Genomic DNA, 26,833 nt, shown 5'->3' with positions numbered 1-26,833 from the left:
GTTGGTTGTTCTTGGTTTATTGGAATTATTCTTTTTTTTTTTTTCCATTATAGACATCATTAAAAAAAATAAATTTTACAATAATACATTTTTTAAAGTAATTGCTGCCGTTCGAGCAATTTTCATTTAAAAAGAACGGAAAAAAGGAAATGTAAAAAGCCACACTGTAAATGGATATGGTTATGTATATACATACATATATGTAGGTATAGGCAAAAGGTATATACATACACTATATATGTATATAGAAAAGAAAGAAAAGGGAGAGGAACATCTAGAGGTTTCCAGGCACGGGTGGGTTGGGTCCCATCCCAAACCAGATTTGACTGGATGGACATTAATTAAAAAAGGGAAAAATAATAAAGGACAATCTCCCCCTCGCAGTGACAGACTGAAACATCAGGACAAGCTCACAACGTTTGAACAGTAGTTTCTTTTCTCTTCCACTTGAAAACCCTCATTGAGCACGGGAAAGGGAAAAATCCAACAAAACCCCAATAACAATGTCAGGAGTTTGAGCAAGTCCCCTTGGAAGAAGAGGAAAAGGCTCCCAATGGCACATCCATCCTATGGGATGTTCTGATGTGGGAACTTCACCAGCCTTGCAGCTACCCAGGCTGATGGGTCCTGCAAATAACTTTTGCCAATGCTCTGCTCAACACCTATTTTCCCTCTGGATATTTCAGCTCTGGATCCCCTGTGGCAGGGCACACAGACAGGTTCCACCATGAGCCGCTGTAGAAAAGAAACCCAACGCACCATAAAAGACCCCCCCAAAAAAAGGGAAAAATGAAAATAGGAAGAAAACCGCCAAAGTTCCCCAACACGGTGAGGATCCTCCCGGCCCCCGGGCTCAGCAGCACCGGCGCTTGGGAGCGTTCCAGTCTCCACGAGTCGAATCCGCCCCTTCCCATCGCCGCAGCAGGAAGCAAGGCGAGGGCCAGTGTGCCGGGATGCGCTTGGGTGCAGTGGTGTGAGCATCCCCGTCCCGCCGGCAGCTGCCATCCTCGTCCTCTATAACACCAGCAGCAGCAGGAGGATGGGCACAATGGGCAGGATCCGGCCTGCCCAGTGTCGGCTGCCGCCTGCCTTCTGGTCCACAAAGGTCTTCTGGTCTGGCATGATGTCCGTGGTGAGCTGGGTCTGTGGGCAAGGGGAGAGCAAGGTTTCATCAAGGCTCTTTTTGGGGAGAAAAGCATCCAAGCTTTGAAACCGCCTGTTGTCACTCTCCAGGCAGTGAAGGCAGCGGCCTCCTGAGTGACATTCCCTCTGGCACGTCCTTTGCAAGCCATTTCCAGTGGGAAATACCTCAAAACCCTAAGATCCCTCCTCCCTGCACTCCCCCCTGTCCCAAACATACCTCTGAGTAGCACAGGCTCTGCTCTTTGGACTTGTTTGTCTTCAGTCCGTGCTCCTGGGGAGGAGAAAGGCTGAAGGTTTTTTAGGGATTTTCCTTTTTTTTTTTTTTTATCTTTTTTTCAAATCCATGTGAGATTCAGGCTGGTTTCACCCCCAGTGAGCCAGGGCAGGAGAGTTTGGGCTCGGGGCAGCTACTCCAGCTCACCTTGCCCTGAGCATAGTGCTGTGCCAGGCAGTGGATGATGCCCCAAGCAAGGAAAAGGGATGGATCCCTCCTTTCTCTACACCAGACGCCCAGTTACTGGGGATGGTCACATCCTGACAGGCAACTGGGTACCACCACGGTATCCAGACCAGGATGCAGACACTAAGCAGGACTTAACTGATCTCCCGACTGACAGACCTACCAAGGGCCCAGACCGGTGCTCCCAGTTTGCAGCAGCAATCGGGCTCAGGTCCTACCTGGACAGAGGTGCAGGTGGTGATGATGCTCGTATCATACATAGTGTTGCTATCATTGATGTCATCTGGCAACGCAGGGCTCTTCTCTGCCTTCGGTGGAAGGGTGATGGGGGGCAAGGGATTCTTGGGGGAGAGGTTCACATCAGTGCCATTGCCAAAGGCTTGGATGGCGTTTCCTAGGGGGCAGGAGACGTTTATGGAGGGCTGCAGCTCAGCAGGGATGGGGTAGGGTGAGGAGGGGGACAGGGAAGCGCCTTACGGAGACACGGGTTTTCCGTGAAGTCTCTGAGGAACTTCTCACACTCTTCTTCCATGTTGCCACTGCCTTTGCAGGAGCACCAGGGTGAGATGGTGATGCTGGTGGTGCTGGCATCAATGTAGTTGGGCGTCATGTCGAAGCCTGCAAGGAGAAAGAAGAGGGATGAGGGGCTGTGGTGGGAGAGACCCTTCACCATCCCGACCCCACGGCACTCACCGATGAGCCCTGCATAGGAGCCCAGGCACGCCTGGTAGTTGTCCCCAGGGCAGCTCGTAAGGGTCTGGAAGGAGGCTTGGCAGTTGGTGTGGAAATCAGCCAAGCGGGACCTGAGTGCAAAGAGAAAGAGGGAGAGGGATGGGATTCTCCACGGCTCCCAGCATGGAGCAATGGGGCAGCAAGGAGCAGCAGTCAAGGCCAGGTTACTGCATCCCTGGCAGTGTTCAAGGCCAAGCTGGACGAGGCTTAGAGCAACCTGCTCTAACAGAAGGGGTCCCTGCCCGTGGCACGGGTTGACACTGGATGAGATTTAGGATCCCTTCCAACCCAAACCAGTCTGGGATTCTTCGATCTCAGTCTATAGAAGGACAACTCACTCACCCCACCGCTCCTGCCAGCACACACCAGGAACCTCACAGCCTCATTTGGCCGCCCTGCTCCCAGTGGCATGAAGCAACTGTAAAATTCCACCACTTGTTTCTGCCTTCCCTCTGACTGTTAAAGATCAAAGTGCAACTGAAATGCTTGGGGTTGGGGGTTCCATTTCCCTTTCTCTTTTGGAAGCTGAGAAGGGGTAAAAGCAAAAGGCAGGCTTGCAGAAAGCCCAGCTGAGGCGCTCCTGCATGCAGCAGGACCAGGAGGGATAAAAAGAGACAAGATATACTGGTTCCCACTCCTAACTTCCTCACTGCTCAGCATAATGCACAGCAAAAGTGTACGGAGGGATGGGAGCACAGTTGTTTCCAGGTGCGGCAGCAACTGGGCTCTGCTGACACAAGCCCACACTTCCCATGCAACGCCCTGTGGATTTATCTTGCGATGAACCGAATCACTGAAGCAGAAGGATAAAGAAACGGGAAGGATGTCCAAGAGGACGGACAGATGGACCTTGTGGGCAGATGGACGGGCTGCAGGTTCCCAAAATGACTCAGTCATTGTATGACTAGACACGAGGGTGAATTGTGACCCACGCTGGATCTCAGTCACAGGCAGGAATCTCTGTGAAGCAGCCAAACTGCTGACATTGGAGATGAGACCTTGATTTCACAACAGAAAATCTCCTCAGCTCCTTTTCCCCCACATTTCATACAGAAAGCAGGAGCCATATATTATTTTGCTCAGCTTCCTTTTCCTTCCTTCTTAATTAAATGTCATCTTTGTCCAACCAGTGATCAAATCATCCAACAGTACTTGCCTAAAGTCATAAGAACTGATGAAAATAAGGAGTAGAAATTGTGTGTGGGTTTGGGTTTTGGCTTTTTTGAATAGGAATGATTTGTTTTCAGAAGGTTTTGATCAAATTAAGTGGAGGAACAAAAGCAGCAGTGATGAAATGTGGGAGAAGGAACCTGCAGTGCTACCTTCCATCCACCCAGCACTTCCCATCACACCACATCTTGAGTGCACTAAGGGAGTGAGGGGCTGAAATGCAGCCAGAGAGGAGCAGAGATGCTGGTGCTGAGCCCACAGCCCAAAGGCCACTGCGGCTTTATGGAACGAAAGGGAAAGGACATAAGGAGGAATAAAGCACAGCTGCTTGGGGCTGGATGCTCCAGGCAGGAACGCAGTGGTTTTCTGTTCCCTGCTGTTTCCAGCCATCCATGACTGGGTTTTTCCATGGAGTTTTACACCCACCAATGGAATCATCTCCTGTGGAGCAGCTGAGCCTGTCCTGGGGACTCATGGTCCTTTGGGGACCCCAGCATCACCCCAGAACAAGCTCCCTGGGCAGCTGGGGGGGTGACAAGAGCCACCCGTGCACTTGGTACCTCCCTTCTGCTGCTGAGCACACCAGTCACGCTCTGCTCTCGCCTGCCAGCGGCATGAACTGGGTGATGCTCCCACTTGCAGCAGCTGCCTGACCCACTTCCAGCCTCCCGCCAGGCTGCACGATTCCAGGGCAAGGTCAACCTCTCCATCTGGGTTATTCCGAGGCAGGGCTCCTGGGCACCACTGTGCTCTTCTGCACCTCGGATGCTAATGAATAGCAGCACAACTGGCATGGCCCCAGAGAGAGGTGCAACCAGGGCACGTGCAGGGTGATGCAGAGGGGCACTGCAGCATGATATGGGGAAGGTGGGGGCAGAAGCAAGAGCCTGGGGGGGGGTGCTGCAGAGCAGAACCCTGCTCCATCCACACCGTCCCCATCACAGGCAGGTATTTGGCTTCCCTCCTCCTCTTTCCCTCCGCAGGAGAGAAGTAAAGTTTCCGACAGCATTTCCCCTCTCCCCAGATGCGAGGCGAAGGCACATCAATTCTCCTAAAGAACTGGGACAAGTTCATCACCGAGTGCCATGGAAATTTGTCACGCTGCTCCCCGGGGCCCCGCTCCTGGCTTGGAGCATCCTCTAAGGCAAATGTTATTCTTTTCATCATACATGACAAGCCAGCTGGTAATCTTTCCAGAATATCCAAGCCAGATGTCACTCTTTCCATTGTATACAATGAGTTTGCAATCGCTGGCGGAGACTAACTGCCAGGAATAAACTTACTGGAGCTGGCCCATAGCTTCTCAGATTGCTGCTTTTAAGTGCCCAGGCAAAATAAAAGGACAAAGAGCCAAGTCCAGCTTAGAAGAAACAGGAGGAACTGGTGCCAAATTGCTGGCTGGCAGCTTGAGACAGCAGGTGGGTCTGGCCAGGTTCTGCCTTGCAAAGACCTGGGATGGGAATTGCTGGGATGGGGATGGAGGATGCTGGCACAAGGAGCTGCAGGGCAAAGCCTCAGCCAGCACATTATTGTCCTGGAAGGCCTCCAAGGAGGGGGAGAAGAAACAAGAGTGAAAAAACAGATTAACAAGAAATAATTATATATGTACCACACATATCACATCTCAAACCCGCTCCAAGTGTGGAGTTTGAAGATTAGAAGTTTCCAAGCTGTTTCTCTTTGATGCACTGAGAAAACTCATCTGATTTTTGGGTGAAAAGACCAGGATGATGCCAAAGGTGGATAACCCTGAGGGCTCAGGAGCTTTAATACTTCTCATTCTCCCTGCCCAGCTCCAGACACCTCCCATCCATCCCCGCACCCCCAGTGCAGATATCCCCCATGTAGGGGACTTTCTGCATCCCATCAGCTCTTGGCTGCGAACTCATCTCCTCGCCTTGTTATCACGCAGGAATTGAGGAGCAGCTTGCCAGCACCAGCAAGACACCCTCGCTCTGACATTAAAAGGTACCTACACAGCAGAGGAGTTTTGATTGGGGCTTTTCTTTTTCTTTGCAATCTTTTAAGCAGAGAAAGAAAAAATCCCCAGCACAGATGCAAGGTGCCTAATTGGGTGCTAACTGTTCCCATCACCAAGCGCCTCGGAGAAGTCCAAGCCTGGCACTGGTAATAACTCACCACCCATCAAAGCAGCATCCGGCTCGTGAATATTTCATGCAGAAAATGTCCAAGATGTGGAGATTATTCAGAAGGGTTTTTTGTTGGTTTTTTTTTTTTTTTTTCACAGACAATTTACAGGGACCAAGAAAAAATGGCTTTAAGAGCCATGAGCATCAGGATGGGAAGCGCGCTTCTCCCCCCCCATGGAGCCCTGGATGCTCAAGAAGCTGTGACAACACAGAAAAACTGAGCAAAACACAAGAAACCCACGGGCATCCTCCCAACACCCGGTGTCCTGCTGGAGATGAATGCTTTCAAAGCCAGCAGATGCTGAGATAAAACAAACCAGCCTCAAACACCAACAACGGCGGCCCAGGTAATTCAAAGAGCCCTGGGGACAGGGATCAGCAAAAGGAATTTGAGGGAAGCTGGAATGTAACTCCACTTTTTCTGGGTGACCCTCTCCCAGAGCTAGGGAGCAGCTCACAGTGGGGGAGAAAGAAAAGACATCAATGGAAATGCTTGCTTTATCCAGGAAAAGTTACCTCTGGAGGCTGGAGTCACTGCCTCTGATATGAGCCACGAGGATTTATTCCTGCTTTTAGCAAAAACCATCTTTCTGCCGCAGCGCAGTGCTGCAGGAGGGGCACTGATCCCCCATCCCAAAGCTCCCCAGCGAGATGGGGACAGCAGGAAAGAGGCAAAACCAGAATGAACCAGAGAGAAGCAAAGAAGAAATTCCCAAATGAGAGTAAAGACAGCCAGAGGAAAAGGGGAAGCGAGGACGAGCAGACGAGAGCCCAACTGCCGAGATCGGCGCCGTTAATTAAAAGTTCGGCTCTCCATATGTATTTTTAGGACATCACATTTTGATTCACCACAGATAAGAGCAGTTGAAAGATGGGTTTTTCCCCTCGTCATGCCTGTGCTCCAACCCCATCATTACCCAGTAAGGGAAGGGAAGGATTAAACACACGCATCATTTGATTTTAATTGAAGGACTGTTCTATTTCATTGAACTGCTAACTAAGCTGAACAGGAGACGGTGTTTACATAAGCAAACCCTGAGTCAGTATAGACTTGCTGTCACATTAAGTCAATACTTATGAAGGTTCTCTATTTAATTATTCAGTGTGAATTGACTTATGACTGTGCTAAGAGCAGGTTAGCCTTGAGCTCATGGAGTGAGACATCCCTTCGAGCTGCCTTCCCCCATCAGTACCCATGCGATCCCAGGGGAAAGATCCCCAGGGTGCTGCCCCACTCACCACATCCCTCTGTTTCCCCCACACAGGGAAGCCAAGCCACCCATTTCCTAATTTAAGGTTACATTTGGAGACTTCCCCCATTATTGCACCCAGAGGACCTATCAGCCACGGCTGGGCCCACTCCAGACTCAAGCATTGGTCCTCCCAACAGCACCCAGAGCCACAGGTAAATCCGGGAACACTTTTTCCTTCTCTTTCCCAGACAGCAGAGCTGCCCTTCCGAGCCTCTCTCATTACAGGGTGTAAGGAGAAAGTCGAGCTGCCACTCCGCTGCTCATCAAGGAATCATCCATTATAGATGGCATTTTGTCTGGGCTAAACAAAGGGCGTGAAGACAAGGACCTGGGCTTGAGAACACGGATGTGTTTTGTTCCCGTGATTGGTGTTTAATCAATACCCAGCAGCCTGGATCAGTTTCTTCCCTCACACAGCCCCAGCCCAGCCTCCCTCGGGGTCCGGGGGTGAGGAATACACTGAAAATAGCAAGAAAAATCAGACAAATGAAACAGCCTGGTTTGAATTGGGAGGGACCTTAAAGCTCCTCCAGCTCCAACCCCTGCCACAGGCAGGGTCCCCTTCCACTGGAGCAGCTTGCTCCAAGCCCCTGTGTCCAACCTGGCCTTGAGCACTGTCAGGGATGGGGCAGCCACAGCTTCTCTGGGCACCCTGTGCCAGCGCCTCAGCACCCTCACAGGGAAGGGCTTCTGCCTAAGAGCTCAGCTCAGTCTCCCTTCTTCAGGTGAAAGCCATTGCCCTGGTTTGGGCATTGCAGGAGCTACAGCCAGCAGAGGCTGGGAAATTCTTCAGCACCAGCATCACTGAAGCATAGAAGACCAGATTATTTGTGTTCCTGACTTGCTGATGCAAGATGAAAAATACAGCAAACTGCAGCTGCTGAAATCAGCTCTTTCCTCCCCTCCCCTTTCCCCTTCGCTGAGGTTAGTGTTTTGCAAAGGGGTTTTATATTCTGGGAGCTCAAACCTGTCCGCTGCAATCAGCCACAAAGCTCAGGCAGCGTCAGGCTCCTCTATTGTGCCGGGAGAAGTTTCCTGGCAAAAAGAGCTTCCCAAATTGCAGTGATCTGGGCTTGATTGTTCCTGCTTTCACGGCCGGGAGCCGGGCGAAGGGGCTCGGGCAATTCACTGGGGATATTCAGCAGCTTCACAGGTCACAAGCAGACGTTTAAATTGGTTTTCTAGAGCAAAGCCCAGGATTTCAGCCCCAGAGAGCCCAGCTCCTGCATCCCGCTCCACGGAAGGGCAGGCACAGGTTTTGTCCCTCCTAGCACAAACCAGTGCGTGACTGCGATTCCTTCTGAAGGGTGCAACGCGCCTGCAGAAGCAGCAGCCCCCGTACCCAGCTCAGCACCAAGCCCAGCGAGACGGCAGCTAGAAACCTCCCTGCAAAGCCCCATCCCGGTGGAGGGCTTTGCTGCTCATTAGGCGCTCAGCCAGGAGGTTTAATTACTCCGGCAGCTCGTGCGGGAGCAGCATCTCATCTGTCACAGCGGGGTTTCGGAGCTCACGGATCTGCTCCGAGTTCAGTGCCCCTGCCAGTCCCGTGCGCAGATAAGGACAAGCATGGCCCCGTGATGCTGATAAGCACAGGCATAGACAGGGAATCCCATGGCAGAGCCCAGCCTTGCCTTGCCCACAGGCTCGGGAGGATGAGAGGTTTCATTCCAGGTTGCTCCTGGGTGCAGGCTGGTGGGTGCAGATGCCGTGGGAAGGGGGACAAAGCCTGCGTGCTCTATTTATACACATCCCAGCACCTGGTGATGATCTCGGCAGAAGCTGCCTGCCAATGCTTTGTTATTTATAAACACAGAGGCTTTGAAGAGGTGGGAGGGAAAGGAGAGGAGCGGTCCCCAGCAGCACAGCCCTCCGCATCCAGCCCAGAGCCGCTGCCAAGGGGACACCCAGCGCCCAAACCCAGCACAAGCTGCTCCCTGGGGCTGGACCAGCACCTCCAGAGGTCCTGGAGCGATGCACCAGAGGTGCAGCCTCAAGCACTGGGCCCACAGCAGAGACCTCTGCGTTAACACTGAATGAAACCCCCTTGCACCAAAAGGAGGCTTTACAGAGCAAGGCCCCCCCCAGCCAGGCTACCTCTCCCCATCCAGGCAGCATCCACACTGCTGTTGGAAAAACACATTCCCAACTGAGAGCAAAGCAGCTGCCTCGTGATTCCCCCTTTGCTGCTTCACCTCTTTCTAGGAGAATTTAATTTCATGCAGGAACAGGCTTATAATTAATGCTCAGCAGCTCCGCTGCCTCTCTAGTCCCCCCCAACATGCTGCTAATGCAGGTTATTCCCTCCACAACCACATGCATCCTCAGCTTCACTGCCTGAGCAAGCATCAGGCTTCTGATGGAGAGGTGCTGCCATTCATTTGGTCGCATCTCAGCGCAGCCCTGGTATCTTTTATTCATAGACATCGGCTTTTTGTATTAGTTTTTGATAAAAAGCCACATTCCCACATTTCAAACACGGAAGAAGACCTGAAGCCGTGTTATTTATTTATTTCGCCACCTAGCTCCGGGAAACTCCATCACTTTGATGGCAAAAAGATCCTCCTCCTCATAGGAAATGTTCTTTATGAGGCTGAGCCAGCCCCTGGAGGGTGACAGGAGGGGTTTTTGCTGTATGAATAATGACTTTCATAACAGAACAAAACCCTGATCTCCCAACTTTGCTCTGCCATGGGGGAAGCAGTGGATTTCACCAGCCATGGAGTTCCACTGGGGATGCTGACAGCACATCAAGGGACTTTGCTGCTTGCAAGGCAGGGGTGCCTTCACTGCTGTAGTTCCTTTTGCACAGTCACCCCTTCCAGAGCTTGGGGAGATGAAGTCTGAGGTGGGGAACAGAACCAGCAGAGTCCCTGCGCTCCATCCCTCTGGCTCTGCCCCGCTGCAGCCTCCCCAAGCACAGAGAAAGGCAGAGCAGTGGCTCTGCACTGGGGGGGTTCTGGAGCAGATCAGAGCTCAGTGTGAGGTGGGGAGCTCAGCTGGCAGCCCCATGCTTGCAAACCACACAACAGCCCTGCCCAAACCCATGGGGTCACTCCAGAGCATGGGGGACCAAACTCGAGGCCACGTCTTAGCCCACAAACCACTCCATAAGCAGCCAAAACCCATTAACCGCCCCACTGCATACGCAGAATGGAGCTGTTACTGGAAGAGACCCAGCCAGCAAGTACCACACAGCACTGGGAAGATGCACTTGCAATGGGAGCAATGCAAACCCACAGCCCCACACAACCCCCCCCTGTGTCTTCCCCCCTCCAGACACCGGGAATGGTGGCAGGAGCCGTCCCGCATCCCTTACCGGCAGAGGTGATCCGTGCGGCACGTGCTGCGCAGATCCAGGCAGTTGGGCTTCTCCTTGTCCTCGTAGGAGCAGGAGGGGACGATGGTTTGGCGCCGGCGCTCGGCGCAGGCCTGGTCCTTGCAGGAGCAGAAGAGCAGGCGGTAGGTGTACTCGCTGGGCACGCGGTCGAAGAACTGCCGCAGCGCCTTGTGGCACTTCCTGCGGCTGCAGGGCTCGCTGGCAGAGACCTCCCGGCTGCACGTGGAGATGTAGCCCGAGCGCAGGCGCTTGCAGTTGTCGTTCAGGTTGCAGGCTTTGGCCGCGTCGAGGCAGTGGTTGCTCTTGGAGTTGGCGGCGGGGTCCATTCCTGCCCGGAGAGCAAGAGGGAGAAGGGCGGAGTTGGCACCAAGATGCTCTCAACACGGGGAGATGCTACAGGGAGGAAGCAGGATGAGCCAGTGTGGCTCCCCTGCTTCTTCCCCATCCCCTCTATTGTAGTGGTGGCCTTGGCAATCCTTGATGATCTTAAAGGTCTTTTCCAACCTATTGATTCTATGGTTTGGAGACCCCCTCCTACAGCACAGGAAGGGTTAACGCACACCAGCTGCAGAGGGAGGGCCTGGACAGGGTCTCCAATGCATCCTTCATGCCATGAACTCACAATAGCTTTATTCCTTGTCAATTATTCAAAGAATAATGATGAATTATTCAGCCTGCTCCAAACCAGCAGAATCCACTGAGCTGCACGAGGCCACCTCAGCCCCAGATCCTCTCCTGGGGCACCCCAAAACTGGGTCACCCCCAGCCATTCCCTCCCTGGGCTGCCACTGGAGGCATGAACCAGCCAGATCCCACATCCACCCCGGGAACCCACAGGCAAGTGAACAGGGACAGGATGGACAAAGCCAAACCCCAGGCTGGGAACAAACGCTGAATTGCCTCTTTTTCTGTCAAAATGATGGATCTCCCCCAGCAGCCCAGGCGCTGCTTTAGCAGCCACCTTGTCCCTCACCTCCTCCTCAGCCACATCCTTGGATGCTTCCTTTGTCTCCCAACTTCCACTGCCAAAATCAGCACTGAGGAGGGGCTTTCCAACAGCCCTATTTGTAGGGCCTTGGTAATTAGTAAACAGCAAGCAGCTGCCCCAGGTAGGTGTTGAGCATCATCATCAGCTTTGCCTCCCGCAGCTGCCTATGGGGATCCCCTGCGAATGAGCAGTGGTTTCGGGTGCCTTTTGCAGCACATGAGCCTACTTTGTGTCATTTTCCCATGGTCTTATCCAACATGGGGTGAGCCTCCAGGCTGGGAGCCCTCAGCACAGTGCTGCCTCCATGAAAGGGTCTTGATTAAAAGGTGAAGCTGGAAGCCTTCCAGTGCTGTCCCATGCAAAACCAGTTCACATTCCACTGCCACTGGGGGATGTTTGCAGCTTCCAGGGGCTTGGTACCATCAGTCCCAACCCACACCATGGAAACTGTGGGGTTCCCATGTCCCCTTCACTCAGGGCCAGCACCCCCCAGCTGGACTGTGATGCCAGGAGACCCCAGAGCCAAAGGGTAAAGCCCTTTGGAGAGAGCCCTTGAAATGCCAAACACGTTATCCCAGTGAGGATCACCCCTGTGGAGATCACCAGGGCTGGGGGAGGTCGATAAGGCCTACGTAAAGTGAATTCTTCTGTGATGTATGATTCATAAGCAGATCTGCCTTGGAAAATAGTGCAAGAAGCAAGAAAGTCGCGGGAGCTACGAGAGATGTTTGAGCTGCTGGATGGTCAGAGTGGGACCCGGTGCTGGGGGAAGCCTCCTCCTGCCAACAGGCCATACACCCCATTAGGAATAAAGCCATGAGGGGGGGGAAAGGTGAAGATAAATCCTTTGGGTCTCCACAGCATCCCTGAAGAAGGGATGGAGCACAGATTACCGTTTTCCAACCTGAGTCCTTCCAGCTAAGGGCTGAGGATGGAGATAACTCATAACACCGATGTCAGGGGAGCAGAAGGGGAGAAAGATGCTTGAAGAGCTTAGGAGACACCCGGCTCTCTTGTCGCCTTGCCCACACCAGCTCCTGGCTTCGGGGGGATGCACTGAGCCCGCTCTGTTCCCCCCCAGCTCCGAGCCCTGCGGATAACAGCACGAGCACGGGATCTGTGCAAAGAGCTGGTTTATTGTCTAATCCTCAGGAGCATCGCTGCTGCCCTGCCCGGGACCTGCGGGGACCTGGATGCATGTTAATAGAGCTGATGTTTAAAGTGCAGGGTTTCTGGGGAGCTCATTAATAAAGCACAAGCATGAAAGTTTCATGAGGTGAGAAGGAGGGAGCGGGGGGGGGGGGCTGTGCAGGGAGGCCGGGTACCACCAGCGGCCCCTCTGCAGGCACTGCCTCTCCTCTCCACACAGGGGCAGAGGAGGGGGTGATGGGGAAGGCAGCTCTGTGCAGCGTGGGCTGAAGCCAGGGGTCTGGCACCCCCCCTCCTCTTGGGTGCTGCTGCTCCAGGTTGGTGCCCACAGGGCAGCGTAGGGCTGGCTCCCCCCCGGAGCCTCTTCCTGCTTCCCTGCAGGCTGTGCTTTCCCAAGGGCCCGCTCCAGCACCGTTTGGCACTGCAGAGCATCCTCTGCCTGCCCGGGATGCTCTGCCCCATGGCGGGGGGCTGGGAGGAATGTGCATCACCCTCCTCCTCGCTTCCACAGCCCCTGCTCTCTGGAGGGGTGAAGTAATCCCTCCACTATCCCCAGCAATCAGCAGCCTCTGCTCAGCCTTGTTATCCAGAGCCAACACAAACAGCTCATTTGCCTCCATCACTGGGGCTCCAGGTCAGGGCTGAGGGTCCTGGGGGGCAAATCACTGCTCCAGCCCAGTGTGAGGGGGACAGGGAAGGGGTGTAAGAAGCATTGATGCCACCACGATGGTCACAGCTCAGCTCCAGAGTATAACAAGAGCCCGTTCCCCCCGCCCCTCAGCCCCAGAATTGCCAGACAGGCTTCCTTCTCCTCACACTTTGCTTTGTGAATACATCAACCCCTGAGCGTTTAATCCCCCACTCCAGACACTTCCCTTTTCATACTTCCCAGCAGCTAAAATATTTCCTTGATGCTAATGTAATCCCAAAAGGCGGGTGGGAGACGGGAGGGGGTGGCAGCATCATCCCGAACCGGTGCTGAGCTCCTGGGAGGGAGCCTGGCAAATTCCCTTCGGGAGCGAAAACCTGACGGGTGATGGGATGCAGCATCAGAGCCTTGCTCCAAGGTGTCCCCAAGCACAGCCAAGGGGGGCACAGCATCGCTGTGGGGACCCCAAGGTTCCACCACCCTCTGCCGTGTGCACCCCATGAGGTCTGGGGATACAGGGATCTCCGAACCCGTGCGGTGGTGGGCAGGATGGGGGAAAGGATTAAGAGGAGAAAGAGCAAGGAGAAGCCAAGGCGTTGCTGACCTAATTTGAAAAGGGGAGGGGGAAGCGGCAGCAGGAGGGTTGTCATGGAAATAGATGGGGAAAAATTGTTCCCGAGGATGGTGGCAGATTTTGGGTCCCCCAGAGGAGGACATGGAGTCAGAGAGATGCGAGATGCTCCAAAGGGCTTGGCATCCCTCTCCCAGCAGCATCCTGTATCTTGGCTTGAGGCTGGGGAGGGACAGCAAAGAGGGTTGCCTCCTTGGCTTCCCCACATATGGGGTGTCCCACTGGTCCCAAATCTTCCAGAAAACAAATTGCTTTATACCAAGGGATGGGTGGGCAGTGGGAGGGTCTGGTCCCCCTCCCCTGCCGAGTGCTGTGACACTAGAGGGGACACAGCAAGACAAAGGAGGGAAATAAGGGCTCTCTAGCCCAGCACAGCTATTGCATATAAGCCCATGAAGGGTAAAATCCTAAATCACAGCCTGGGGTGAAATGGGAACCTCGAGGAACCCCCACTTCACTGAGGCTTGCCCACTCCCAGCAATGTCTCATCCCACTGGGAAGGTCTGAAACAGGGAAGATCTGTTCCAAAGAGCATCAAAACCCAACAGCATTCAGCCCCCTCAAGCATCAGCATCACAGCCGCTGCGGGGGGGCTGTGCCTCACCCCTGACTGATGCTCAAGGCATCAGGTTTGGGGTGACAGGAGAAAGGGCTGGCAGGAAAGTGGCCAGAGGAGCAAAGGAGCAAGCATGGGGGAAGGAGGTGCAGGTCTTCGTTGCAGGGAGCCCGGCGGCAGGTCTGCATTCCCAGGCAGGGGAAGACAAACTGCATTGCTTTTATTACCTGAGAAAATTGAAGCAAGTCTGAATATATCAGAGAGACGAGAGGTGACCGGCTCGTAGGGGGAAGCTTCATAGAACTCTTCTCCTGGAGGGGAAGGGGGGGAAAGAAAGGGGGAGAAGAAGCAAATTAAACCCTGCAGTGAACAACCTCAGCCAGCATCAAGCCTATGGCCGGGGGGGGCACCCCCGCAGCGGGGCAATGTGGGACTTGAGGAGGGAAAACCAGAAAGCATTTAAACCACCGGGAAAGGAAAAGGCCCTTTTAGAGCAGCTCAGCTGAGCTCCTGCTGGCCGGGAGGCTGTGGCCGGGCTGTGCCGTGCCTGCAGCTGCTGACATCTGGTCCTGACTCAGCCCCGCTCCTTCTGCAGGTCAGGTCTGGCAGATGCTGAGCTCAAACCGAGCTCGGGACTTGAGGGAGTTCAGATCTGAACGGGCACCGTTGTGTGCCCACATCCACAGGGCCAGCTCCAAGTGAAGGTTTCAGGGTTCATATAGGGGATACGGACCTGACTGGAGACCCTCACTCAGCACTTGAGCACCGGAGCATCCCCACCACTGATCCACCCGCACTGCGCTCCAGGGGCTCGTCCATCACAATCCTCACTTTCCAGAGGGAACCTGAGCACAGTCCATATGTCCCCAGGCTGGGAGCAAGCCCCCCTCTCTCCCACCTTCGATTGCATTGCAGTGCAAACCCCCTCTGCTTTTCTGTATCTCCAGGAAAAGCTGATTTCAGGAGAGGCAGCCCCGGCTCTCAGGAGAGGAAACGCTCTGCTCAAGCCCCAGCAGCCACAGCAATAATACATATATATAAAATAATCAATGGCTGGACTTTGAAAACCCCAGTCAGAGGTGGCCAGTCTGGAGCATCGATCTCCCTGTGCCTGGCAGCCCTTTCGGCAGGGTCTCTGCCTGCGTCCCTGCTCTCACTGCCGATGAGCCTGGACCACTCCAGGCCATGGTGCTCCCGAGTTATTATTAGCCCAAGGCAGCAGCAGCCTTTATCCTGTGCAATTAAAGAGCCACTCAAAACCCAGCGCTGGAAAACAAGCTCATTGAGAGGCAGGCAGCAACGTGGGAATCTTGCTCCAAGCCCAGCACCACCCCTTGGAAATGTAGGAGGGCAGAACTGGCCAGGGAAAGCCGGTGGGATGCCAGGTTGAGCTGCCTCCATCTGCTGCGGGGTTTCAGCCTCGGTACCACACTCAGGGTGATGCTACCAGAGCCAAGGGCAGCTCTGATGCTGCTCATCATGGGGCAGGAGCCCTGCTCCAGGCAGCCTGCACAACTTCAGGACAAGCCCCTTCTCCTCACTGGGTTTCCTAATGCTCGGATGACAAACAGCACCTTTATTAAAGTGCGTTTAGGAAACACTGGAACCTCCCGCTATATTGCTTTGCCAATGCAATAAATAATTAAATACCAGCTGAATCTTGCTGCTTGCTGGGGAAATTACCGAGCATTAAAAGGGCAGTGCACTTTTCCTGAGCTCACTGAGATGCAATTAACCTCCAGGAGTGAGGCTGGAGTGGAAGCAGTCCTCCTTAATGGCAGGGACGGGTTAGCTCCCATGGCCAAAGGGCTGGGTGGGAGCATCTTCACTAAAAGGCAGAAGATCAGAGTCTTCTGTGGGCTCCTCGTTGCTTTTACACTCACTGGTTCATGCACATTGAAGCTAAGAGCTCCCACCCCTCCTTGTGACTCGGTATAATCGCGTCTCTTTCCACCTCCTCCCCCAGGTGCAGCTCCTGGAGCACCCATCAAGCACTTGAGCATCCTTCATTCATGCTTGCAAAGCCCTGGGAACTTGCTGAATGAAGGCTGCTGAAACAATGAAGCTCCGATTCCTGCTTGGGGCTGGGTTGCAGCCTTGCTGCCCCCACCAAACCAGCACCACCACCAAACCAGCACCACCAGCGCCTCCTCTGCCTTCAGTCCCAGCCTGCGAGGGAGCTCAGAGACCTGTCCCCAGTGCAAGACCGCGGGTGCAGAGGATGGGGGCAGCCCAGCACATGCCTGGGGGTCCCTCTGCCCCCGAGGTGCCAGCAGCCAGGCAGGGACGTGCCCTGCGAGGGCAGTGCCGCTGCTCGGGTTTTGCACAAGCTGAGGCTGGGTTTAGGAGCTCCCACTCACAGCCCTAAGCCCGTTAAAGGGATCTCCACCGTTAAAGTGGTGCTGGCCCCACTCACCCCCAGTCTGGGGCCAGAAGGGGCTGGCGGAGCTGTGCAGGGGTGGCCGGAGGGGTAGAGCCCACAGGGCAGTGAAGCAAGCCCCGGCAGCACTGACAGCAGCCCCAGCTGAGCCCGCACAGGGCAGCCCTGGACCAGCAGCACGGGGTGATGCCCCTGCAGAGGGGCACATGGTCCTGCCTGCGATGAACAGAGCAGCCCAGGCCAGCAAAACCCAATGCCAGTTACCTGCACTGCTCCAGCTTCTCATTTACTCCTTCATCAGGCTGCAGTGACAGCAGGCTCTGGTGCATCAACCAGAGCAAGGACTAACAGGGGGCCTGAGGAGGCAGCTGCAACCTTGGCACCCTGGGAGACCCCCACAGCTGATATTGAAGTGCAAAACCGTGCCCCAGATGTGCTTCAGCCCATGAGGACATCTCCTTTGGGGCAGACAGGAGGGATGGAGCCTGGAGAAGATCCAGTTTACAGGTGTGTGGATGCCCACTCTGACATGACAGGGATCAGCTCTTGCTGCAGCACATCCCCAGCCTCTTTCTCCCTTGCCCTGTGCCCATGTGGGGCAATCAGCCTGGCCTCCATCAGCATCCTACAAGAAAGGGGGAATGGGGGCATCTGCCTTGCCCATAGAGGCAGTGAGGTGACCTCGGAGCTTCCCAACCCCAAGGTGCGGGTCCTTCTCACACCTCCATCCCTCTGCATCCCCACAGAGCCTTGCCCCTTACCTTCGGTCAGCCCGAGGTGTATACTCCAGTAGATCTGAAGGCACTGAAGCTCCTTCTTCATGCCTCTCTTGCAGCGGCAGTCGTAGAGGGGGCTCTCCTGCAGCACCTCCAGGGCTGCCTGGCACTCCTTGTTGGCCAGCATGGTGTTCCTGTCGCGCCCGGCCAGGCACTGCCGCAGCGTGCGGTACCGGGAGCTGCAGCTCGGCTCCGCCGCACACAGCTCGTTGGCTCGGACACAGTCCACGGGCACCCGCCAGCCATGGGGGTCCTGCCCCGGGGGGGACGGGGGGGCTGCCAGCGACCGCAGGAGCTCGTCTGAGCGAGGGGCAGCAGGGGGAGAGATGAGGGCAGAGAGAGGTGAGGGTGGGTGAGCAGAGGGGGGTGAAGCCCCGCATCCCCTCCCCGGGACACACACATCAGCCTCATGCCCAGTCCCCAGCTGGCCCCCAGCATCCAGAGACCCTGCAGAACCAGAGAATCCCAAACCGGGTTGGGTTGGAAGGGACCTTAAAGCTCCTCCAGCTTCAACCCCTCCACTAGAGCAGGGTGCTCCAAGCCCCACCAACCTGGCCTTGAACACCTCAAGCCACCTGCAAGATGCTCCAGAGAGGGAGAGCATCCTTCCATCATGCCGAAACCAAGCCTGGATGTGGCCCCAGCCCAGCCCCACTGGGCAAAATTCAGCTGGTGGCCTGAGGAAGCAAGCGGGATGTCACAGGGCAGCAGCGATGCACCCCGGAGCATGGGGCGGGAAGGTGGGGGTTAACCCCGCACCTCACCTCCAGGGCTCTGTTTCTTATGGAAACCAAACTGAACAGAGCCTGGTTCCAGCCCTGGTGCTCAGGGACACGGAACCCCACGCACGACCTCTCCAGAGCCAAGGGCTGCCCGCAGCCCAGCCAAGCTCTCTGTGCACGCTGCTCCTTGGTTCTCACTTGGCAGCTCACATTCTCAGGGCTGCCGCGGGGTCTGTGGGGCATCTGAGTCATGGGTTTGAGCTCCAGGCTTGGCAGAGCTGCAGCTCGGTACAAACTCTGCCCCCACCGAGGATGTGCCTCTGTGCCAGCCGCCCGCTGGGGAGGCAAGCATCCAGCTCGCCCAGCTCCCACCTGCGAGCTCCCTTCCCACCCCGCACCCCCATTCCTCTCATTTCCTTCTGCTTTTTGGAAGAGATTCTTGCCAAGTCAACCCCATGGACCCACCCATCACAGCGCATGGGGAAGGGAGACGCCTCCCCTATGCTTGCACCAGCCAAGTGATGGGGGTGAGCAGGGCAGGACTCCTTGAACCAGTCTGCAAGTGCAGGCAGGGAAAGCTCTGAAGCAGGCAAAGGTGGGGACAAGAGGACCTGGAGGGTGTCCTCAGTTGCCCATTGGGGTGATGCAGAAGGAGACCCCACTTCATGCAATGATGCCCCCCCATCGCTGCCCCTGTGCCATGGGGAGCAGCTTCCCAACCCTGCTGCTGCCGCATGCAAGGCACCACCTGGGCACAGCAAACCTCAGCCCTTCCCAGCCCATGGCCGGGTATGGCAGGAGGACAGTGACACCTACAGGAACGTGACAAGGGCCACCCGTGTCCCCCCCACCCCGCCAGGACACGCAGGCAGCTCCCGTGCTTCGTGGGCTCCCAGATCCAGCAGCAATTCCCAAATGCAGGCAGCTGCAGGCAGGGCTTGTTCCCCGCCACCATCCTGCAGCACAACACCAGGAGCAAGCAGGCACAGGAGCCTCTGTCCTTATCTCTGAGTCAGGAAGAGGAGAGGGGATGCTCATGGCTCTGCAGGAAGAATGGGGCCCTGTGGAGGTGAAGGAGCAGGTGAGGCAGCAGCCCCGGGTGGGAACAGCTCCACTGCCCTGCAGTCAGGCCAAGGAGCATCCCCCTGGTCTTCAGCCGATGCTCCCGACCAAACACCGTTGCGTTCAGAGGGGTCTGGAGGGTGTCCGGGTACCAGGAGAAGGTGCGGAGCCTCTACACCCACGTTAGATCCAATCTGGGGTGGCAGATGCCCTTTAGGATGGCCATCCTTGGCCTTTCAGGATTATATTCCACATGAGAGGCAGGCGGGATCTGTAAGCAGTGGAGGCACACACAGCCTGGACTGGTGGAGGACAAACGGGCATCCCCAGATGTTCCTCAGTGCAGAAATACCAGCTTTTCTCCATGAAATGGATGATGCTCTGGTGCTTTTGGGTAGAAAGGGTCCACCTGTGCACCTTGACAAGCCTGGAAACCCCAGACCAAGGCATCCTGCTGCTCCTGCTGCAGCCAGAGGACCCAGGGCATCCAGAGCCACCCCACAGCTCCACCATGTGCCATTCCACCACTGCCCTCACCCAGCTCGGCTGCAGATCCACCCCGTGCTGGCCTCAAGCCCTTTGCTCTGAGTGATCCCAGGTCTCAGCTTCAATTCGGTCTTGTCCATATGATGCCATGAAGCCTCTTCCCAAAACACCATCCAAAGCCTCCCTGCTGGCTCCGCAGGCTTCCCAGGCAGGGATCAGAGCTGCTGGTAGGCAGGCATGAAAGGGAGACAGGTTTTCCATGATGCAGAAGGTGCTGGACCACATGGAGCATCCTCGCAAGGGGCTCCAGCACAGGGACGGGCACTTGCTTTTGCCAGGATGGGAATCCCAAGAGTAAATCCAGTGGCCGGGATGAGAACATGGTGATGAGCTGGCCCCAGCTTCCCAGCTTTTGCCACCTTGCTTCCATGGCCTCGCAGAGAGCAGGGTGCTACACATCCCCTCAGCAGCCCCGCGAGGGTGCCTGCAGCATCCCACACCACATCCAAGCTGGGAATGCCAGCACGGAACAATCCCACCGGAGCAGGAAGGGCAGGAGCAGCCCTTTCCCGTGGCTCACAACCCGCACAGGTCACCTCGGTCCCCCACGTTCAGCAGCACACTCAGTGCTGGCTGCTGGGAGGGGGGCGATTTTTCCCAGGACCCTCCTCCGAGAAGCTGGGAAAAGCTCTGCAGACCCCCCCAAGAGGCACAAGGTGGAGCTTGGACGAAGGGGCAGGCTGGGGGGGGGGGGTCCCTAACCCAAAAGGAATCACCTCCTGGATGCACATTAACCTCCCACCAACAAAACATCTGCAGAGCGTTTAAACCTCATCCTCGGCAGCCTCTGGGGGGTGGGAGCACAGCGAGGATCTGCAGGCAGATGCACAGGCGATGGCCCGCGTCCCTCCCGCTCGCTGCGCTGCCTCTTTCCCAGCTGGAATACACGGAACCCCTATTACCCTTATGGGTCCTGCCAGAGCCCTTTGGACACGGACAGCTTTGAAGGGAAACGTTTATCCTCACAACTGACCCCAAGCTCAGGCTCCTCGGGAGTGAGCAGCCTCCAGCCCGGCCGCGGATCCCTTTCTCCCAACCAGTTTCTCCCAAGCAAAGGGCGTTCTTGGCTCAGCAGAAAGAGCCCAGATGTGAAGAGCTCAGCTCCCTCTGCTCCACTGGGGGCTGCTTTGGAAAGCAGCGGGAGGAGGCACCCTGGCCACCCCATCCCTAATGCTCCATCTGGGGGTACGGCTTCCCTGCCACCACCGCTCAGGGTCCTGCAGCCCCCCTGCACCCCTGAAACCTTTGAGGTACCCAGGAAAGGGGGCAGAAGGTCTTACATTCATGACATCCTCCCCCCCTCAAAGGGTGGATGGAGCACGGGTTGGATGCCTTTAGGTGGGGCATCCTGGAGGTCTCTGCCTCAGAAAGCAGTTTGTGACCCCTGCTCCAATACTCCCCAGCACACTCTGCCTCTGGCAGGTCATGACAAAAGGCACCCCCAAATCAGAGCTTTACACCCTGCTGCTTCCCACCCCACCCCGCATAAAGTCACGTGAAGGATGAGCCCCTTCCTTACCTCCCCATCGTGCTGGGGAGCAGGGCAGAGGATGAGCTGATCACCCCCATTTCACCGGGGAGCAGGGATGCAGAGCCCCCCGCACACAGTGGTCCCTCTGCCTGCATCCCAGCCCCACACCGCGGGATGCTCTGGGTGGAGGTCTGCTCTCCCAGCCTTCAAGCCTCCCCCAGCCTCTCTCCTCCCCACCCTCAGAGCGGGCTGACCCTGCTCCATCCCAGGCGAGCTCAGCAGAGTTACACGGGGCGCTGGCTGCTGCAGCGTGCTGGGGCTCACCAACACGCAGCCACCCGTGGCAAGGCAGCGGGGCCCTGATGGCATCCAGAGCATGACCGAGGCTCTGTCCTGTGTGCACCCCGTCTGGCTGGAGTCACAAAGGGGCCTTTTCGCCTCAAACCCATCAAAATCTCTGGCTTTTCCTCCTTTTTGGCTGCACCTTCCCCGCCCTCGGAGGAGGCTGCCCTAGATATAACTGAGCTTTCTGCTTGGCAGGGACAAAGCTCCTGAATAACTCACCCAGGAGCTAGAGCAACACGCAGGACCCGCCGCAGAGGGGACAGCAATTCCCCACGCACACACACACATGCAATTAGCTCAACTTTCCGAACCCATTCTTCACGCCGAGTTCCCAGGCAGGAAAGGATGGAGCTGAGAGGGGACCCGGCAGCCACGGCAGCAGCTGCTGAAGGGCGCTGGGAGACCGGGAAGGGGACACACACATAGGGGTGAATATCCGAAATGCAAATCCACGCTGGACAAGGAGAGAAGGGGTCAAAGGCGGGCAGGGCTTTGTCACGCTCGGGGCCAAAAGAGGGGGTGTCTCTGTTGGGGGTGTGTTGTGCCCCCCCTCTTTAAATCTGATAGAGAATAGGAAAATAAAGTTGCCCCTGGTTAAAATCCTTGTGTCTCCTCCTCCCTCTCCCAATGCTTTTCCCACCCCGGAGGAGAGCCCGGCCCCTCTCCAGTACCCGGGGGGGGGGGGCGGACACCCCACCTCTGGCCCCCCCAACATGACCAGGCGACATCAGCCCAGCGGGAACCCCCGGCGGGGCCACTCACCTACGAAGAGGACGATGCAAAAGGCGTTTGCCAAGATCATGTTAGTAAATCCCCGCGTTCCTGCACGTGCGCCAAAAAAGGGAATTTAAAAAAAAAAAAAAAAAAAAAAAAGGAAAGAGAAAGGGGAAAAAAGAATAATTCCCAAGGAGTGCAGGTAGATCCCAGATCCGGAGGAGGATGGGCTGCAAAAGAGAAGTGGGTGCGCTCCGCCCGGCGCGGAGCCGATCCTCAGCCGCGGAGCCGGGTACCGCGGCTCCCCGCCGCCCGCATCCCCGCTGCCCGCATCCCCGCCGGGCTCCGCTCCGAGCTCCGCGGGCTCCCGGCGGCTTGTGCCGGGGCGGGGGACGGGGGGAAGGCGAGGGGCGGCTGCTGCCCGTCCCCTCCCCGCCCCTGTCCTTCCCCCCCCACACTTCCCCAGCTCCTCTCCGCCCCCCCCGCCGGGCCCGGGAGCCGCGCAGCGCGGAGGGCAGCGCAGCCGTGGACGCCCTTCCACCGCCCTTCCGCCGGGGCAGGGGCCGGGGGAGGTCTGGGTGCAGGCCCCCGGCTCCCCGTCCTTCCCTCCTTCCTCCCCTCCATCCTCCCTCCATCCTTCTCTCCATCCTCCCCCTCCATCCTCCCCTCCATCCTTCTCTCCATCCCTCCTTCCGCGGTGATGCCCCCGCCTGCGCGCAACGGGGGGGATGCGGAGCCAAAGGTGAGACCCCCCCCCCGGATCAGCCCCCGGCTCCCAACCACGGGGATGGGAGGGGGGACCCGATCCCCCCGATGGGTGAAATGCCACCAGATCCCGAGGAGGGGACACACACAAGGGAGCCCACCCAAACAGGGACCTACCGGCTGCTCGGCGCTCCCCGCTGCCGGGGCGTGGGGAGGAATTGCACACGCACAAGTGCACACACGTACATGTGCACAACCACACACACTCCCATCCAGCCGGGAATTACTCATTCACGACCACAGCAGCGTTGTTCCCCAATTCCCGGCATCCAGCCCCTCTAATCCCCACCGGGGCTGGGAATGGGGGGTCTCCAAGCAGGAAGGGTCCTCACTGCAGAGACATGGTGCTGCTCTCTCACCATCCTCCTCCTCTTCCTCCTCCTCCTCCCAGCCTTGCTAGGGGTGGTGGAGTCTCCCACACCTCTTATTATCCCTACTTTGGGGTCAGCACCCTACAGGTGCCAGCGATGGGGAATCCTCCCCCAGGAACCACAAAGGTCATGAGCAGCAAGGGGGAGGATGCTTCCATTTGTTCCACCTTCCCTTGTTCCCTTTAGGGCCCCAGGATCAGGACTGGGGCCGGAGGGAGTAGCCCCACCTTGCAAAGCCCCATAGCAGCGTGTGCTCTGCACCATGGGGTTGGGGCCACAGCACCAAGCCCCCCCCCCCCCCTCCCGCTCACATAACCTTGTCCCTGGAGCAAGGGGCTTCGAGAAGCCGGCTGGCACATCGCCCTGGCAAGCAGCCCTCAGCAGGACGCAGCTCTTTGAGTGAAGATTCAGACAGAAAGGGAAGAGGGGGATGACAAACAACAGATCAGAGCAATGCGCTACCAAGGCTTCCCATTAACAACATCCTTCCCCGTCCTCTTCTTTTCCTGCTCTTTGCTCTCCCTGCCTTGCCTTCTCTTTCAAAAATAACCCCCCGAACACACCGACTGACTTAGCAGGATGTTCCTGTGCCTTCACAGAGCCTGAACGGAGGCAGCAGAGAAAAGAGGTGTCCTCAGCTGCCCGGCAGCACTTCAATGCTGCCAGGAGGCTCGGTGCTGGGTGTTACACTTGTCTTCCTGCAGTAAAACTACCCGAAAGTGCCGGTCCTGATGAGAAGAAGCCGCGGTTCTGCTCTCCCCTTTGAGCCTGGGCTTGTCCCCTGCCTCTGCTGCCTCAGGGAGCCCAGCAGCAGGACCAGCAATAGCTGCTGCTGCCCATTGCCAGGCACCCCTGCCCTCCTCAGGAAGGGAAAACCTCGCTTTAATGCCACCTCAGAGGGAAAGGATCTCATCTGCCGGGGGAGGGAGTCACTCTCCTTCCTTCTCTCCTCTCTTCGGCCTCACCGTCCTCTCCCTCTCTGCACCCCAGCTCAAGGCTGGGCTGTGGTGGAGGGGAAGGGTTGCTCAGCCCCACCAAGGTGCCACCTGAGGGCTTTTGTCCCCAGAGCTGCTCCCAGGAGGGAGGCACAGCTCCAAACCCGGCTTTTCCCTGCATTTTGGTTCCTTAACGTGCAGAGAAGCCAACACAGACCCTCACCCCCAACACCGCTTTGAGCAGGGGCAGCTTTGGGCTTCCCAGTCCGCTGTGCTCCTGGGGCATACAGGATCCCTATGGGATGAGTCTCCCCATGTGCTCCCATGGGTGAGGTCCAGCTGAACTCATGCAAAACCTCCCAGGAGTCTGCATGCTCTGTCCCATCCTTGCCCCTTCCCCTGACCCGGTCCCTGTCCTTATCCATATGTCTGTTGCCAGCCCCATCCCTGTCCAAGGCAGGGCAGAGGGGCTCTGGGAGCACAGCACACCCACCATGGCTCATCCTCCATGTGAACACCCGGGATCTAACAGGATTTAATTCCCTGAGCACATTTATTATCTCACCCACAGCAGCCACCTGATGGAGGGACCGGGAAGGGGCCACGAGCATCACATCCTGTGGGATTAATCCCGGCAGCACTCCCACTGCAGACATCCCTGCTCCAGCCTTATCGTGAGCAGCAGCCAGCTACCTGGCCTCTGGTTTACAGTTTATTCCAGGGGGATTTATGGCCTGTGCCACAGGGAGCTCCTTAAATCAGGGGCTGGGCATGGGAAGCATCCCATTGAGCAGCCTCCCCCCACAGCCTGTGCTTTGGGGACTGGGAGGTCTCAGCCTCCTTCAGGAGAAGGGGAGAGGGGTGGGATGGAGGAGGCGGCTCTTCCACCACCAGCTCCATGGGGGCACACGAGGGGCTTCCCCTGCCGCAGGCCTGGCAGCACAAAGAGGGCTCTGTGTGGAGCGAAGCTGCGTGGCCACTGATGAGCTGCTGGTGTTGGTTGGAAGAAGGGAGGCACTGAGGGAGGAGGATGGGGGAGGGAGAAGGGTGGAGGCAGGGATTTTGGGATCAGAGGACACCTGCGAGGCACCATGGTGCTGGAGAAGCCAAGTGAGGAGCAGTACAACCCTGCAAGCGTTTATGGCTGGGGAGAGGCAATAAAAGCAACACCACAAACCTAACTTTCTAATTCCACATTTGTGACGTGACAACGCTGATGGCCAAAGCCCATTGTGAAACACAGTGGCTGGGCTGGACACCTGTGGGATGAGAGGCAGAGGAGGGCAGGGTGCTGCTCCTCTCCCCAAATTATACTCCACTTCCAGAGGGTTCCAATCCAGCTGCAGCATCCCCCTGTCAGCGCTGGAGAGGAAACCCCTACATGGGACTCTGGTGCTTTTCCTCAAGCCAGGCTTTGCCTCTGTGATAAACGTGACCAGAGGATTTCTCCCTCCTCCCGTTTAAGTCTCATTAATTTGAGTTGGATTTTCTTACCCTCCTGACTTTAGGCTTTAATTCTGCAAAGCGTTATCACATTAATGGGAGTCAAGGTTGTTAAAGTGATGGATTATGCATTAACAGCTTTATCCATGGGGGGCAGGACCAGCCTCCGAGCTCTTCCCAACACTCAGCGTCTTCTCCTAGTCCTGAGCATCTCCCTGGGCAGTGAGGGGTGACACAGTGTCCCCAGCTCTCTGTTGGCATCCTGCCCTTGGCAGGAGTTGGGCAGGGGGATGCCAAGGGGATGAGGGCACATCCCTGCCTGGATGCCCAGGGCTTGCAGGGATGCTACTCCCCCTCCACTGGTACCCTGCCCTTGCTCTCCAAGAAATGCTGTGTTTCAGGCATCTGCAGCAATATAGGTCCCACGTGGGCTTTTTTGCACCTTTGAGTGCTTGCAGGGTCCCATGTGGGTCCTGGGGATGGCTGGAAGGAAGGATCTCACCCCTGCTCCCAGTCCTGGGGGCACTGATGAGGAGGGGCTGCATTGCTCCTCACTGTTCCAGACACACCTGCAGCCATCTGCATGCTTGCTGCTGCTGGGGAAGCCCTGCATCCTCCATCCTCCTTCAGACAGTGTCTGACTCGGGTTTTCCACCCAAGGGTGCGCACAGAGAGCTGATCCCAGGGGCTGGATCTGTGGATGCTGTCAGGGCTCACCCTGGCACTGACACTCACACATTCACTCCCCCTGGGTGTCCCTCGGGGGTCACATTTGCAGCACTGCTGACAGCAGCCAGCTCATAGCCAGCGGCTATGGGAGTCCTCACAGCACCCCGACACTGATGGACCCCGACAGCTACACACAAAGCAGAGGCTATTTTTTCCCTTGCTGCTGTTTTCTCCCTCTTTAACCTCTGCTGGAGAAACCAGCCCCTGCCCTGCTCGACTCCCCATCGCCTGATGTCCTGGGGATCACGAGAGAAAGAAGTGGCACCTCAGAGGCATTGCCTGGAAAGGAGCCAGGCTGGTACTGAGCTGCATCCTCAGAGCATGAGCAGCAGGTCAGGGAGGGGATTCTCCCCCTC

At 56.6% G+C, this 26,833-nt stretch overlaps 1 protein-coding gene across 1 annotated transcript; it reads right to left on the bottom strand.

Annotated features, from left to right (window-relative positions):
• On the bottom strand, positions 1 to 22,686 carry GFRA2 (GDNF family receptor alpha 2). Its single transcript, XM_061349806.1, has 9 exons — positions 22,283 to 22,686; positions 17,360 to 17,674; positions 14,446 to 14,529; positions 10,225 to 10,573; positions 2,297 to 2,406; positions 2,081 to 2,221; positions 1,822 to 1,997; positions 1,361 to 1,414; positions 1 to 1,143 (listed from the first exon to the last, which is right to left on the bottom strand). The coding sequence occupies exons 1-9, from the start codon at positions 22,320 to 22,322 to the stop codon at positions 1,015 to 1,017; spliced, it is 1,398 nt and encodes a 465-aa protein (XP_061205790.1). The 5' UTR covers positions 22,323 to 22,686; the 3' UTR covers positions 1 to 1,014.
• Between the last annotated feature and the right edge of the window lie 4,147 nt (positions 22,687 to 26,833).

This window comes from Neopsephotus bourkii, unplaced genomic scaffold (genome assembly GCF_033783945.1).
Source record: "Neopsephotus bourkii isolate Nb327-2 ecotype Australia unplaced genomic scaffold, CSIRO-AGI_Nbou_v1 NB_457, whole genome shotgun sequence".
NCBI classification, from domain to species: Eukaryota; Metazoa; Chordata; class Aves; order Psittaciformes; family Psittacidae; genus Neopsephotus; species Neopsephotus bourkii.
This window is presented reverse-complemented; position numbering and strand designations above follow the sequence as displayed.

What these genes read in the sequence shown, in the direction of transcription:
- GFRA2 (XM_061349806.1), bottom strand. Translation starts at nt 22,322, where the DNA reads ATGATCTTGGCAAACGCCTTTTGCATCGTCCTCTTCGTAG. An exon ending in TTGCATCGTCCTCTTCGTAG is followed by an intron (nt 17,675 to 22,282) that starts GTGAGTGGCCCC and finishes CCCCTCGCTCAG; the next exon opens with ACGAGCTCCTGCGGTCGCTG. An exon ending in ACTTGCTTCAATTTTCTCAG is followed by an intron (nt 10,574 to 14,445) that starts GTAATAAAAGCA and finishes CTCTCCGGGCAG; the next exon opens with GAATGGACCCCGCCGCCAAC.